We start from the raw sequence: 16,782 nt of genomic DNA, 5'->3' as shown, positions 1-16,782 counted from the left end.
GCCTTTGTTTTCATTTGATAGTCCTATTTTTTTTTGTCTTATTTACTAGTGTTGAAACTCAAGAATGATTAACATAGTAAGGAACCTATTCATACCTCATGAGCCACATAACTTGGTGAGCCACAAGCTGTCGAGAGAAGGCCCCCTAGGCTGCATTCATATTATCAAATAAGTTGCATTGAAATCTTTTGATTATGATAAATTAGAACAGATTATCACCTTTCGCAACATGCTGAAACTGAAATCGGATACCTTTAGATTCCCCTTGTTATCCAATAGCTGGTTCTCTGGCTGTTCATATCATCAGAACCAAGAATCCAATGTTAGAGTTATACAATCCCTATTTAATTTAAAGGTACTAATACTAGAAGAAGAAGGAAGCAATAGTTATCACTGCATGTGTAAAGAGTCTGGCCTTGAGATCTCTATGGTAGACTCCTCTGGCATGACAGTAATCAACAGCATCAATCAACAGCTGGAAGTATTTCCTTTCCTCTCTCATCTAATTTCTGGACGTAACTCTGCAAGAAGATTTAAGAGGATATTTGAGAACCAATTCGATACAAAAATCGAAACTAAAACCATTGGTAATCGTTAATATAGATCATACTAGCTTGTTAGAAAGCTGTCCACTAGAAACATACTCCATAACTATTTATATCTTCTGTCTTTGTTGGGATCACCTAAATGATTAGGTGAAGTAAGAAACCAAGATACCAGAGAAGAGGTGACGACCTCTCTTTGGTCTCACCTCCTCCAAGATAAGGAGGGAGAAGGTGATGATACTCCTCAACTACTTCATAGAATTGGATTGAGGATTATAAAGGAGGAAACCCATGAGAGCAAAGAGATGGATGGTGATGGTTAGGGCAGATGGTGAGGAGATTCGACGAGGGTGAGGGGCTGAGGGCAGATAGTGAGGAGTGATAGGGTTCACGGAACAATTCTCTTAAGATCTGAATTTATTGTAAGAAGCAGTCTGCGCAACCATGGGAAAATATTCACAAAATATTCTCTCATAATCAGAAAATTATGAAACCAAGTAAAATCGATCCGTACTCGATGATCTACATTTTTTTATATTTATACGCTTTATAGATTCGAACTACAACTAAGATGAAGTATGATTTAGTGCGGATGATGGTGGTGGTGACGGGTGGAGTGAAAGTTAGGGTTATGGATGTTAATGGAGATGATGGTGGATGAGTGGTGTAGTTTAAGGGATATAGACAAAGGGGAAGAAGTAGTTGAGATCCCAAAGAAGAGGGAGGACTCGATAGGCGAAGGAGATTAGAAGTTACGAGAGACCTTGCCAACGATAGAGGTGGTAGGTTAGTGAAGAAGGAGGAGGGAGATTAGGGTAGAGAGAATAGAAAAGTTAGGAGGCAAGAAATTAATAATGCAATAGCATAATAAATTTGGCTGCCATCCACACCTTTATAAAGGCTAGCCAACAAGCCAAAATACAATTATTAACCCTAATTCTAGAAGATTCTCGCCGATCGCGTTCGAACGTATAAAAGACGTTCTATATATGTGCCAACGTGATGCAGACATTCGAACGCGCCTGATCGCGTTTGAACGCACATTTTGCGTTCTCTGTTTTTTCGAACCTAATGCAAACATTCGCAAGGGCATTCGAACGCGACCTACATGAATTTTATTTTAATAAAAATAAATAACTAATGCAATAAGAAAAGACCATAGCTAAATGTATCATCCCACCACGCTTCCCCCACCTTGTTCTCAAGGTAAAAAGTCAGAGAAACACTCCAAAATATCAGTCTCCAACTCCCATGTCGCCTCATCGGATGGCTTGCAAGCTACTCGACTAGAATCTCCATCTCTAATATGGTACCATATCGTTGTCATCGCCTAGCAAGTACTCAAGCTGGCTCTACGATCTCTTCTTCTCCAATGGCTAGAGTAGAACTGATCCAACGACCTCAAGATCTCCAATCTGCTCCCTCAGCAATGAAACACAGAAGACGGGATACACTCTCGATCTCTCTGACAGCTCCAAACGATATTTAACCGGACGAATACGCTCTAACACCCAAAATAGACCGTAGTAGTGATGTTTAACTTCTGATTTCGCATCGGACGTAAGGTCACCTATCTATACGGTTGCACCGTCACAAACACCCAACTGTTAATGTCGAACTCTTGCTCCCTATGACTGTGATTATAAACTTGTTTCATGCGGTTTTGAGCAACTTTAAGATGAACACACAACTTCCTCAATGTGGTGTCTCTATCCATCAAAGCTAAGTCCATCTCCGTCCGATCTGCAAATGCCACTAGATCATAAGCGCGTAATGTCGGAGCCGTACGTCCATACATCACCTCAAATAGAGTCATACCAATGCTGCTATGGTAGGCGGTGTTGTAAGACCACTCCGCCCACGGTAAGAACTCCAACCATCATCTCAGCATCTCTTCAACAAAGCACCTTAAGTACTGCTCAATGCCACAATTGACCACCTCGATTTGGTCATTTAACTGTAGATGGTAGGCCGAACTAAAGTTCAATCGTGTCCCTTGCAATCTAAAAAACTCCATTCGAAAGTCGCTCATAAATACACGATCACGATCTGAGACAATCGTGCATGGCATGCCATGTAACTAAGCAACATCTCTCACAAAAATTTTAGCCACTGATTTGGTTGAAAATAGATGTGACAATGTCGAAAAGTGTGCATACTTGCTCAATCAATCAACTACCACAAAGATAACAGAATAACCACGTATCAGCGGAAAACCCTCTATGAAATTCATAGAAATGTCTTCCTAAACATGATCCGGTATAGGTAAAGCCTGAAGTAATTCGATCAGTTTTAATGTAGTTGCCTTAGCCCTTTGACAGACTTCGCAAGCACGGACAAAACTTCTCACATCCCGCCTCAATCCTAGCCACGTGCAACTCTGAGATATCCTCCTATAAGTCCTCAAGACACCATCCAACTCTGGATGGTGCTCCGAATCATCCATCACCTCCTGTAACAATCTCAAAACATCTAGGTTAGATGTACATGCATACCTGAGCTCATCAAGAAAAGGAAAAGTGGGAGAAAAATAGGCTGCAAGATTAGCGGTATCGGGTTGGCGTGATAGTGCATCCGCTGCTCTATTTTTCATTTTTTTCTTGTATTAAATTTCATAATCATACTCTAATAAATTTGTGACCCATCTTTGCTGTGCCGGAGTGTGAATATGCTGTCCCATAAAGTATGAAATGCTCCTTTGATCGCTTTGAATAATGAATCGCCTACCGATCAAATTAGGCCTCCACTTTGACACCATATGCAGAATTGCCAACATCTCTATCTCGTAAATCGATAATTGCTGAGATTTTTGTGATAAAGCTTTACTAAGAAAGGCAATGGTGAAAAAACCTCTAGACACAAGTATGTATCTAAACACTAGGCAATGATCTCACTCGTTCGCTTAAGTAAACGTCGGAAGAAACATTAAAAACGAAAGTAGAGATGAATGCCAAGATTTTAACGTGGAAAAACCCAAATGGGAAAAAACCACGGATCCAAACTCGGATCAAAACCAATCACTAGAATAGTAGCACTTACAAGACTGACTCTCAAAACAACCCGTCGATCCAAACGACTTTGTTCCTCTCAGTCTTGCTCACTAGAACCCACGATTCACCGCTTCTCGTGATTGAAGTCCAATCTCAGTAACCCTCGAGATTGATCTTTTGTCTAGATAGCCCTTAAGACGAAATATTAAGATTTGTAGATGAGAAGAGCCTTGTTAGTTGAAGAACCGATGTAGCCTCAAGAAGTCTCCTTCAATAATGCTTCTTCAACCACCCTAGAGATAGGGTTTCACAATCCTTATATATGATCTCCAAGATAGAGCTAAATCCAAATCTTATCCGTACTCACGAAAGTACAAGATTGAGCCAAATCCTAATCTTATCCGTACTCATGAAAGTACAAGATAGAGCCAAATCTAAATCTTATCCGTACTCACGAAAGTACAAGATAGAGCCAAATCTAAATCTTATCCGTACTCACGATCTTCAAGATATAGCAAAATCCAAATCTTATCCATACTCACGATCTTCAAGATAGAGCCAAATCCGAGTCTTATCCGTACTCACGAAAGTCCAATATTCTTAAACCTTGTTGGTGCATTCGAACGGGCTCGAGTGCGTTCGAACGCGACAGCTTGAATTCTTCAGGTTGCATTCGAACGCGTTTGTGAACGCAGCTCTCGGTCTGTGTTAACGCAGTACCCGCGTTCGAACACATTTGTGAACGCGGCTCTCTGTCTGTGTGAACGCAGATTTCACGTTCGAACGCGTTTGTGAATGCGGCTCTCTGTCTGTGTGAACGCAGATTTTGCGTTCGAACTCGTTTGTGAACGCAGCTCTCTGTTTGTATGAACGCAGATTTCGAGTTCGAACTCGTTTGTGAACGCACCGCGTTCGAACGCGTTTGGGAACGCGGTGTGAACTCGACGACTTTTCTCCAATAATTTTGCAATTCTTCAAACCAGAGATATTCTAGACTTGTGTAAAGCTCATATACATGAAAAAATATACTTAGTATATTTTGTACACAATTGCCAACAAATAAAAACCTAACAATCTCCCCCTTTGGCAATTTGTGACAAAACACCTAGGTTACAAGATATTACACAAACTTCAAATGAGCAATCAACAAGACTAGAATATTTTGCATATCAATCCCTACAAATAAACATATACCAATCCAAGATCAAGTGAAAATAACTTGAAATGAATAAACAATCCAACCACAAGTTATCAATGGAGCATAAGTTCAAAAGTACTTAAACAGACAAAGTTCACAATTTCTCCAGGCAAAGTTATAAGCAAGATTAGAAAGACAGAAAGACTCTAATAAACTCCCCCTATTGCCATGCTCCCACTACACACGTAAACTCTAAAACTTTAAACTCGCACCACACACGACACACTAGACACTCTCCCCCTTTTTGACACAAATGCCAAAGACTATGAACTCGGAGGGAACTAACGATGAAGAAACCATGAAGGCCCTAATTGAAACCCATCTTTCACTTGAAAATGTTAAGATATCACATTCAATCGCACAAGAAACATCAAGATATTAACTTTAACATGATCAAAACTCGAAACCGCATGAAATCAATCAAGATCAAGAGACTTAATTGAATAAAAAATAAGAAAATTGAAGTTTCGGCCAAAAGACTTTAAAAGGGTTTGAAGTGAAAATTTTGATGAAAAAGATGAAGATCTTGAGGATTTGGATTTTTTTAAATTTAAACTAAAACAAATCAAAAATCTTTTTGGAGATGCACTTCTAGAAAATTCAAAATAGATTCAAAACATAGAATATGACAATCAAATGAAATAAGTCATACACAGATCAATCAAATCATCAAGAGCATATTATAATCAATTCTAATGCATCACTCAAAATTAAATTAATCTTGATTGATCATAACGATATGCATATGCAAGATGAGCATTAATAACATGAACCAATCTTTTTAAACAAACTTTTCTATATAAACAATGATGCAACACAGTAGTCAAACCGACTTAGTATGGAAATGTTGCACTTTTCGACTTATTCTCCATAACATAACAGGAATTTTTCTGTATTATTTTTTATACATAAACCAATATAGGTGCAATGATAACTTTCACACATGAGTAGGTAGCCCTTTTCTTGTAATACAAATCAAACAAAGTGCAAGAAGAAATTCACATTTTTTTTTTTTTGAATTTGCATATAATGTATTGAGTCAAACTGGACTCGAAACAAGACGGCTTTCACACTAACTCATTGTAGCCCTTTTCATTGATCTTTTATGAACATATTTTTTATGACTAAGCATGAGGTCAAACTGTGCAAATCAAAGTTAATAGTGAGCTATTTAAAAAAAAATATTCATGATATTATGCTCACACAATAATACACATACGTTATGAGTGCATTAAACTTTTTATTATTATAGAAGTCGAGGGAGTGACAAAATCAAAATTGAAACAATATACTACAAGATGACAAAATTGACTATAATAACTCATAATCAAGAGAAAAATCATATTTTTATGTCAAGAGTATATTATTGAATCTAGGAGTGCATCATTTTTTTTTAGCAAAAACTCTCGACAAATCTGAAACTAAAAGCAAAGAAAATTTCAGAGTAAAATAAAACCTAAAAAGAAACGAAAAAACTCATAAAAATGAAACATGCAAACCAAAACAAAAAGAAAATCAATCCAAAGCACAAATTCCTAAAGAAGTACGAAGATACTCAAATCTCTATAAATCCAAAGGTTTTGTAAACAAATCACCTTTCTTGACCCATATGGCCTTTGTTTTCATCTCATAAATAAAAGCACTTTTAGGTTTTTGCAAAAGTTTGCAATGAGGTCGAATATGCCCTAGAATGCCGCAATAATAGCATGTCGGAACAAACCTTTTTCTACTCACCTTTTGTCGAGGAGTGTGACTAGAGTTTGCCTTTGGTACCGTCGAAGATTCACCAGCTTGTATATTCAAGTTCTGTTTAGAAGGGTTCATCCAGGATTGCTTTGTAAATGCGGTTGTTGGCTTCAGGTATTCCTCCTTTTGTATACCTGCAGAAACAAATACAGTTTTGTTATTATTTGAATTACCAGTGTATCCAACACCATACCTGTCTTTTCTAGAGATCTGAGCTTTTAGAATCTCATCAAGTTTGTTCTTCCCTTTTAGAAATGTCACTTCCTTATTCAATCGCTCTAGTTCAATTTCATCAGCCTTCATTTTATTTTTCGCATTGTCAAGTTGTTCAGAAAGGTCTTTGACACGTTCAAGCTCCAATTTGTACTTCTCCTCAAATTTAATTCTTTCTGGTTCAATTACCTTGAGTCGTTGATGTAGTCTAAGATTGCTTTTCTTGAGTTTAAACGACTCCAGGTATAGGTCATTATATGCCTTTTGAATTTCAGATTCATCTTCTTCACTGGTAACATATCCCGATCATCCGTACTATCGGTATCAATAACGGAATCAATATTAAGTAGAGAGGAGGCAAAAGCTACAAAGTTTTCTTCGTCTTTTCCAGAATCATCATCAGATTCATTTGAGTCATCCCAAGTAACTTTCATAGCTTTACCCTTCTTCTTAAGGCGATTAGGGCATTCTTGTGCGATGTGTCCAAAACCAGAACATTCAAAATATTGAACTTTATTCTCAGAATTCTTATTTTTCTGTTTGACATTGTTGTTGGTACCACCTGTATTTGAACTCACAGTATTCTTCTTTTTCACAAAGGCTTTGCTTTTATCAAGTTTTTCAGCATTCAACTTGTTTGGCTTCCGAAAGAATTTATTAAACTTTTTGACAAACTTGGTCAACATCTCAACATCTAAATCACCTTCATCATCAGACTCCTCTAAATTTTGTTCAACTGTGGATAGGGCCATCCCTTTGGACTTCCTTGGTTTTGAAAGACTGGACTCAAATGTTTGTAAATTTACTACTAATTGTTCAACTTTCATAGAATCGATATCCTTACTTTCCTCAATGGCTGTAACTTTTGCCTGAAACCTTTCTGGAAGAGACCTAAGGATCTTACGGACAATTCTATTTTCAAGAATTTTCTCTCCTAGGTTGAAACTGGAGTTGACTATATTACTCAGCTTTGCATAGAACTCATCAAATGTCTCATTCTCCTCCATACGCAGAATTTCAAAACTAGTAGTCAACCTCTAAAGTTTTGAAAGTTTTACAGCCATAGTTCCTTCATGAGTTGTTTCTAAATCGTCCAGGCTTCTTTTGCTATCTCACAAGTAGAAATTCTTCTAAATTCTTCCGAGGAAACACAACTAAAAATTGTATTTATTGCCTTGCTATTCCATCCAACTTTTTCATAGTCTGACCTATCCCATGACTCTATTGGTTTATCAGCAAGTTTATCATCCACCATGTACATTAGTGGACTCCAACCGTTCACAACGGCAAACCATACTCGTTCATTTATAGACTTCAAGTAAGCTCTCATCCTAGCTTTCCAATATCCATAATTTGATCCATCTAGGATAGGAGGTCTAATAGATGATGGTCCATCTCTATGAAAATCCATGCCTATCTGATCTCTCTCAAAGGTGAGAGAACCTGCTCTGATACCAATTGAAAAAACCTCTAGACACAAGTATGTATCTAAACACTAGGCAATGATCTCACTCGTTCGCTTAAGTAAAAGTCGGAAGAAACATTAAAAACGAAAGTAGAGATGAACGCCAAGATTTTAATGTGGAAAAACCCAAACGGGAAAAAACCACGGATCCAAACTCGGATCAAAACCAATCACTAGAATAGTAGCAGTTACAAGACTGACTCTCAAAACAACCTGTCGATCCAAACTACTTTGTTCCTCTTAGTCTTGCTCGCTAGAACCCACGATTCACCGCTTCTCGTGATTGAAGTCCAATCTCAGTAACCCTCGAGATTGATCTTTTGTCTAGATAGCCCTTAAGACGAAATATTAAGATTTGTAGATGAGAAGAGCCTTGTTAGTTGAAGAACCGATGTAGCCTCAAGAAGTCTCCTTCAATAATGCTTCTTCAACCACCCTAGAGATAGGGTTTCACAATCCTTATATATGATCTCCAAGATAGAGCCAAATCCAAATCTTATCCATACTCACGAAAGTACAAGATTGAGCCAAATCCTAATCTTATCCGTACTCATGAAAGTACAAGATAGAGCCAAATCTAAATCTTATCCGTACTCACGAAAGTACAAGATAGAGCCAAATCTAAATCTTATCCGTACTCACGATCTTCAAGATATAGCAAAATCCAAATCTTATCCATACTCACGATCTTCAAGATAGAGCCAAATCCGAGTCTTATCCGTACTCACGAAAGTCCAATATTCTTAAACTTTGTTGGTGCGTTTGAACGGGCTCGAGTGCGTTCGAACGCGACAGCTTGAATTCTTCAGGTTGCATTCGAACGCGTTTGTGAACGCAGCTCTCGGTCTGTGTTAACGCAGTACCCGCGTTCGAACACATTTGTGAACGCGGCTCTCTGTCTGTGTGAACGCAGATTTCGCGTTCGAACGCGTTTGTGAATGCGGCTCTCTATCTGTGTGAACGCATATTTCGCGTTCGAACTCGTTTGTGAACGCAGATTTCGAGTTCGAACTCGTTTGTGAACGCACCGCGTTCGAACGCGTTTGTGAACGCAGTGTGAACTCGACGGCTTTTCTCCAATAATCTTGCAATTCTTCAAACCAAAGATATTCTAGACTTGTGTAAAGCTCATATACATGAAAAAATATACTTAGTATATTTTGTACACAATTGCCAACAAATAAAAACCTAACAATCTCCCCCTTTGGCAATTTGTGACAAAACACCTAGGTTACAAGATATTACACAAACTTCAAATGAGCAATCAACAAGACTAGAATATTTTGCATATCAATCCCTGCAAATAAACATATACCAATCCAAGATCAAGTGAAAATAACTTGAAATGAATAAACAATCCAACCACAAGTTATCAATGGAGCATAAGTTCAAAAGTACTTAAACAGACAATTCTTCAAATAAAGCTCATATACATGAAAAAATATTCTTAGTATATTTTGTACACAATTGCCAACAAATAAAAACCTAACAAATGGGACATCCTCCTTGCATTAGTACAGCTCCTATGCTAACATTTGACACATCACATTTTACAATGAACACTTTAGTGAAGTCAGCGCTAAAATGGGCGTCGTCGTCATTGCTGTTTTCAATTTTTCAAAGACTGTAGTGGCTTCATCCGACCATCTAAAAGAGTTCTTCTTCAACAAAGAAGTGAGAGGAGCAGCGATCTTGCCATACTCGGCGATTAAGTAGTGATAATATCTGGTTAGCCCCAAAAATCTTCACAATCCCATGGTGGTAGTAGGAATAGGCCAAGTGGTCATCCATGTCACCTTTTGAGGATCCGTCGTTTCACCTTCCGCTGAGATGATGTGGCCTAAATACTCCACTTGTGGTACTCTCCATAGGCACTTGGACTTCTTGATTTTTAGCTGATTTTGATTCAACAAAATCAGCACATCCTCCAAATGCCACCAATGCTCCAACAAATTCAGCACTTATAGCTTAGGTTTAGGTGCATGGAAGGATTCTACGATTATGACTTACTTTTATAAAGATAAAGAAGATCTAACGGCTATAATAAAAATGGTAAATATAATAATAAAAAAATAACTAAACTAAATTAATTCTCAATGCTTTAATGTTCGGATGCTTAACTAAGAAATTCAATCCCTATATATATAGAAGTTGAGTACAATGAGTCATACTCGAACGTCTAAATACTTATACGACTCAAATTAGGACTTGCCTTAGACTAGCTTTAAAGGCTTATATGACTCGAACTAGGATTTACTTTAGAGGTTATCTTGACTATCTTAAGAGTAAGAGTAAGATAATCTAGGAGAAGAAGTTAATTATAATATTTATTTTCCTTGGAGTAGATCTAAGTTAGAAACCCTAATTTTATCTCCAACTCATAGCCACCATTACCTCCAGCAGCCTCCCTACTATACGGCCGTCCACTACTCTCCAACGATTATCGCAATGTCAGATATTTATCAATGTGTCCTATTCTAACATTTCTCTATTTTTTTATTTATATATTTTCATCTCAACTTCTAATTTATATAAAACCAAAACAATTATAAGCTAACTTCTAAGGCTACTACCATCAAATTTTTTATAGTTTTCTTACATCCTAATCGGTCAAAATCAGGTTTGTAATAGTTTCATCTAAATTAAATGTCGGGATAAAAAGAGATAAATAAAAGAGTGGAGCAAGGTCAGTTAATAGCAGAATAGTAAATATTCAACATTGTGGTGGTCGTCGAAGGTTGGCGGATAGCCGAGGATGCTGGTGGACGGTCATAAGATAGGGTGGCTCATAAAAATGATGGTGGTTATGGATTGGAGGTAGAATTAGAGTTTCTAACTTAAATATACTTTTAGGAAAATAAACGACTATGATTAATTTACTACTTTTAGATTATCTTATTCTTAAGATACTTTAAAGCTAAAATATAATTCTTAATTCTTCATTAGATGCTTGGATGAATAAATAAAGAAGCTTTGCCCCTCTATATATAGAGGTTAGATAATAAAGACTTATACATCTTAAATTAGAACTTGTCTTAGATGCTTATATAAGTTAATTAAACTTACTTATGTGACTTAATTGAACTTATATTAGTAGTTTACATGGCTTAAGTGGACTTTTCTTATGGACTTATATGACATAACTATTAAGGGCTTACAAAAAAAGTAAATATGAATTAATTAAAAAATAAATAGATTCGACCTATCGAATCCAATATCCTCATGATGCGATTCGATCTAATTAGGTTCGCATCAAAGATGGAGTCCACCATTATTTAATAGGTGATAAGCTAGCGCTTCTCTAGATACTAGCCTGCCCACAAGCTCACGCCTATCATTAAATGATTTAACTTCATGAAATACTATAAATTTTAGTCTCTTTGGCGAGGAAATTGGGAGCGGCGCCGCATGTGACCAACTCAAATCTGGGATGGAAGGAGAAGCAAATCGCTGAGGCAGAAATATCCAAACCTTACTAGTCAAATGATATATAATCTCCTAAAATTTTGTGCATGTCATATATCTGAACATGCTATAACTATGAATATATACTGGGTTTCTCTAGAATTCACCATGTATCTGACAAAAACACGTCCCAAAATTAATGCAAATTGTATTTCTGAACATCCTGTAGCTATGAATATATACACATTTGAGTTAAAGCATTGAACTGTTCTATTGATGCAATTGCTAGCCATGCATCTACGTTCTCACGTCGAACAACAATAAAATATAAAATTTGGTAGGTGACATTGCAGCCGATGTAGTACGTCTATTCTTCCATCTGCGCCGGGAGAGAGAACCGGCAAAGCGGGCACTGATGGCTCTGCTCCAACCACTTGGACAGGCAAATCTGATGGAAGGCATGGGAACAGGGCATCTTGCTGAGCTCCACTCCGGTCTCGAAATCCTCCAAGCAGATAATGCACACTGTCTCGCGACACCCCTCTCCGGTACTCCCCCATATCACTTTCTCCAGCTTACTGATTGCCGAACTCGTCGCCGGCATTCCTCGGAAACCGGATTCTGTGAACGAAACCGCCAACGCCCGATCGACCTCCTCTGATTCCTGCGACAGTCGGTGTGGTACCTCTGATTCCTGCGACAGTCGGTGTGGTAATTGGATCCCGATGAACTGGGAATCCAAGACCCACCATGGCTGGGCGTTCATGTAGATCTTTATGTTGGTGACCACCTTGACCTGGCCGCCAGGAGAACACCGAATATATTGCCAGGTCGAATTGCTGATATATTCACAGTAAGGCTCCAGATTGATGCGGGTTGAATCACTGATGTTATAGAGCATTTGAAAGATGATTTCGTTGACGTTTTGACGGTTGTAAAGATACTCAACTTGTGTGAGGACGAGGAAGTCCCCGGCGAGGTAATCGATTGAGGGGTTTGCACTCCAAACGATTGAGACGATTAGTCGTAGCTCCGAGAAAAGCGACCAGGTTTCCGAGGAACAGTTGAGAGAGAGTTCGATGCGCTCACCTAGAGGAGAGGTGTCTTGCTCCATTGCTCTCAACCTTCTTCGTTTGTCTTTGCTCGAGAGTGTGAGAGTTAGGAAGAGGAGGAGAAGAAATTAGCTAGGATCAAAATGAGACTAGTGTCAGTTGCAAAGCTACATATATATACCCTTCGGACGCAAGAAATAGTAAATGACTATTAATCCGACTCCTAATATAATACGGGTTCCTAATTTGATGCGGATTACGACTCTGACTAGGACTAAGCAGAGATTTCCTTCTTCGGCACAAAGCCATTGTAGAACCGTTACGATTTTAAGGGTTGAATCTGAAAACTTGGCCGATTGAAAGAAATTACAGCTTATCTAAACAGCATGTGCTCTCTCTCATCGCTTCTCTTTCTATCTTGTTGCGGGATCATGAAATCACATAATAACTCTAAGCAAAATAGGTATTACAGATTACCTAAAGAAATATATTAATCATATTATATATAGTGTAGAGTAATTTTTTCGAAGAAAATTATGATTAATGAATTCTTCTATTTTATTTTATTTTTTTATCTCATATAATGGTATGATAATACGATTTTCTAATTTTTTATCGCTCTAATATTCGTAACTAAAGTTAGTAGCCTGACAATAACAGTAACTAAATAGAAACATTAACTTTGTGAAGAAAATTAAACAATTACCTGATTAAGTGTTTCGATTTGTTATTGTTGCTTGTATTAAGTTCATAATAATTCAAAATTATACCTAAATGTCATTAATATCTACTATGCCCAATTACTCATTAATATTGTCGGCCCTAACAAGCCTTCACAGATACATGTCTATATACAAAACTCAAAGCATAGAATTTTTCGTACAGGCTAATTCCAACTAAAAAAAATAGAACAAATAAACTCCAGTAGATAAATAAATAAACTACTTCGTTGATATCTGCGTCATTTTCTTCTAACTCTGAAATATTTCCACCTTTCGTCAGAGTAACGGCTTATTCATCATTAATTGACGGCCGAGATGGCCCCCTTTCATGCTGGAGGAAAGAAAACCGATATAAACAGCTCTTTCCAATCAGGAAAGATAGAGGGAGTCGCGCGCCGGGAGTCAGCAAAGACCCGAATGCAGGGGGTGTGCCACCTTCAATCGGGCTTGAAGCGGTGTGCATATAACCCAATCAGTATAATCAAATAATAGTTTAGGAACAATATAAATTGATGATAAATATACTAATGCATACTTATAATAACTATCAACATATTAAAATAAACATGTCCAAAGATAATTTGCAATGAACTTTTATATAATTATAAAATGCATAATAGTATTATCACTTAAATCAACTTCTCATTTCACTAAGATAAGCTCACATATAGTCATAAATAATTATATCTCAACATACTCATATAAAGCCATAATCCACATAGCAAATATACAAATGAGGAGGAATAGTCATTTAGCGATAATATTGTTTATACATGCTTGACGATGCTGCATATGAACTATTGTCTATGACCATCAAATTAAGGATCATAATTATAAGCCCGTAACTTATCTCCATCATCATTACTGCTCTAGTAAATTATCGAATACTGCAGCATCATCGCATACAACAATAAAAGAGCACATAGCTCAGTGAACACTCAGACCCTACATCATCAGGTACCGCTAGAGCAAAATCTTATTTTACAATCATCTTTCAACTATCATCATAGTCTATTCTTTAAATAAGACAATGTGATCGCCTGAATACTACATAGGCTAACAATCTAAGGTGTTGATTGCTAATATAATAATACTATATAATACACTCTACTCACTTTATATAATATTATATAAAACAAACTTTGTTATGCTATATTGAATTATCGAAATTATAATCAAGAGATTGATGATGACAATCGGGTTAGATTGGATCGCATTATGAGAATATTGGACTCGATGGATATAACATATTTATCGTTTAATTGATTCATACCTATGTAAGCCCTTAAAAAAATTTAGTTAAATCATGTAAGCCAATAATCAAGTTTAATTAAGTTATGTAAGCCACTAAGATAATTAAGTCATGTAAAATTTTAAGGCAAATACTAATTCGAGTCATATAAGCTTTTAAGGGGTAGGATACCCACCCCAAATATTAAAAAAAATACAATTAAAGGAAAATGCACTTTTATTCAAAACAGGAGAAAAAGGAAGCCAAGTATGTTTGCCTCGTGCGTAGATTTCACAATGAGTTTCATTATTATTTTCTAAAGATAAAGTTCGTGGTAAAGAAGAGAATGAAGGGTGAAGTCTTTGATGCCATACACTAGTGCTAATTGTGTGTTGACCATGAAAAGCCAAGAAGGGTGGTAAACCTATCCCAATCACTCTCCTCGTGGATAGGTCCTAAAAAATACAAAAGGATGAGAAAAAAATGACGACACAATTCAAAACCTTGGTTATTTTACTGATGAACAATAAATTAAATTTAAAATCTAGCATATATGGAACATTATTAAGTGTGAGAGAGGGAGATATTTGAATGGTGCCAATATGTGTAATAGGAACAATGTCACCTGTAGGCCATCGAATAGGATGTGATCTATTGACAAGAATAGAGTGGTTAAAATATGAGAACTGAGAAGACATGTGGTCCGAAGCACCACTATCAATAACCCAGTCCAAAGTATCTATAGAGACAGAATTACAAAAAGAAGAAGATACGGTACCAGCGAAGTTGGCTGCCGGTGGAGAAAGTAGTTTCATTAGTTGGCGGTATTGCTCCGTCGATAGACCTAGAATCACACTATTAGATTGAGAAGAATTAGGACTACTAGATACTTGATGTGCTGCCGATTGAGAGCTTGAATGATTGTTTATTTGTCGCGGACTTGAACGTTGATCTTTATTCGCTGGATAACCATGAAGCGTGTAGTAGTTGTTTTTCCAATGACCATCTCTGCCACAATGATCACACTTTGGACGATCACGGCCTTAACCTTTTCTATCAAAAGGTTAATTAGAATTGTTGAGATTTGCAACCATGGCAACCACATCAGTTTGAGTTGAAGGAAGGTGAAGTCTTTGTGTTTCTTCTTGATGAATAATAGAAAACACCTTGCTAACAGTTGGAAGAGGATCCATAGCGAGGATTTGGCTACAGATGGAGGAATAAGAATCATTAAGGCCCATTAAAAATTGAAAAATATGTTCAATATCCTGCATAGTGGACAGCTCCTTTAATGCACCACAAGTATAGCTTGGCAAGGAACACAAAATAGTCAACTCATCCCAATAGGCCTTGATAGTATTATAGTAAATAGCAACGGTCATAGAATCTTGATGCAAATTAGAAATATCACGCTTTGACTTAAAAACTCGTGGATTGTTGCTATGGGAAAATCTCCCTTCAAGATCTAGCCATACCTCTCGTGGTGTGTTGCAGTAAATAAGGCTGTTGGTGAGAGATTTGTCTATTGCATTCAACAGCCATGAGAGAACCATGTCATTACATCGCTCCCATAATTGAACAACAGCTACATCGTCAGTCGATTTTGAGATGGAGCCATCAACAAACCCGAGTTTATTTTTGGCATTTAATGCCATCTTCGTGGCACGTTTCCGTGTGGAATGATTTTTTCCATTAAGTGGGGTGGAGACAAGTATGTTTCCTAGATGATCTGCAGAATGAAGAAAATAATGAGATGAGACATCACTAATTGATCGTGATATTGGAATTGTCATTGGATTGGCAACTAAAGATTGATTGCCAAAATTTTGAGAGTCTACAAGGGAAGACAACATGGCTCTGATACCATGTTAAAATAATAAAGCACACGAGTCAGAAGAAGAGGAAAAGGGATTACTCTCTTTAAATGATAGTCATAGCCATAGCTACATCATATATATAGCTACATGGAAAACATAGCTACATCATATATATAGCTACATGTAAAACTGAGACAAGGAAAGAAAATCTATAGTATCAATTACACTATGCAAGGAAAGAGAATATTGTCTGCTATGTGAGTAAATCATAATCTTGACCAAATGATAATTTTCATATGGTGATCTATCGATCTTCAAGATGATATTATAATCAATCTTAATAGACATGAGAACCTTATTTTAACTACAAAATATCCAACCAGTTAACTAACAAACAA

The 16,782-nt window shown here is 37.0% G+C and overlaps 1 protein-coding gene across 1 annotated transcript; it reads right to left on the bottom strand.

Moving 5' to 3' along the window:
• Nucleotides 1-15,492: 15,492 nt before the first annotated feature.
• On the bottom strand, nucleotides 15,493-16,222 carry LOC140785970 (uncharacterized). Its single transcript, XM_073134123.1, has 2 exons — nucleotides 15,734-16,222; nucleotides 15,493-15,615 (listed from the first exon to the last, which is right to left on the bottom strand). The coding sequence occupies exons 1-2, from the start codon at nucleotides 16,220-16,222 to the stop codon at nucleotides 15,493-15,495; spliced, it is 612 nt and encodes a 203-aa protein (XP_072990224.1).
• Nucleotides 16,223-16,782: the final 560 nt, after the last annotated feature.

The sequence above is a fragment of the Typha latifolia genome, chromosome 4 (genome assembly GCF_019914945.1).
Source record: "Typha latifolia isolate L0001 chromosome 4, TyphaL0001v2, whole genome shotgun sequence".
In the NCBI taxonomy this organism is placed as follows: domain Eukaryota; kingdom Viridiplantae; phylum Streptophyta; class Magnoliopsida; order Poales; family Typhaceae; genus Typha; species Typha latifolia.
The sequence above is the reverse complement of the archived record's forward strand: the minus strand, read 5'-3'. Positions and strand labels throughout refer to the sequence as shown.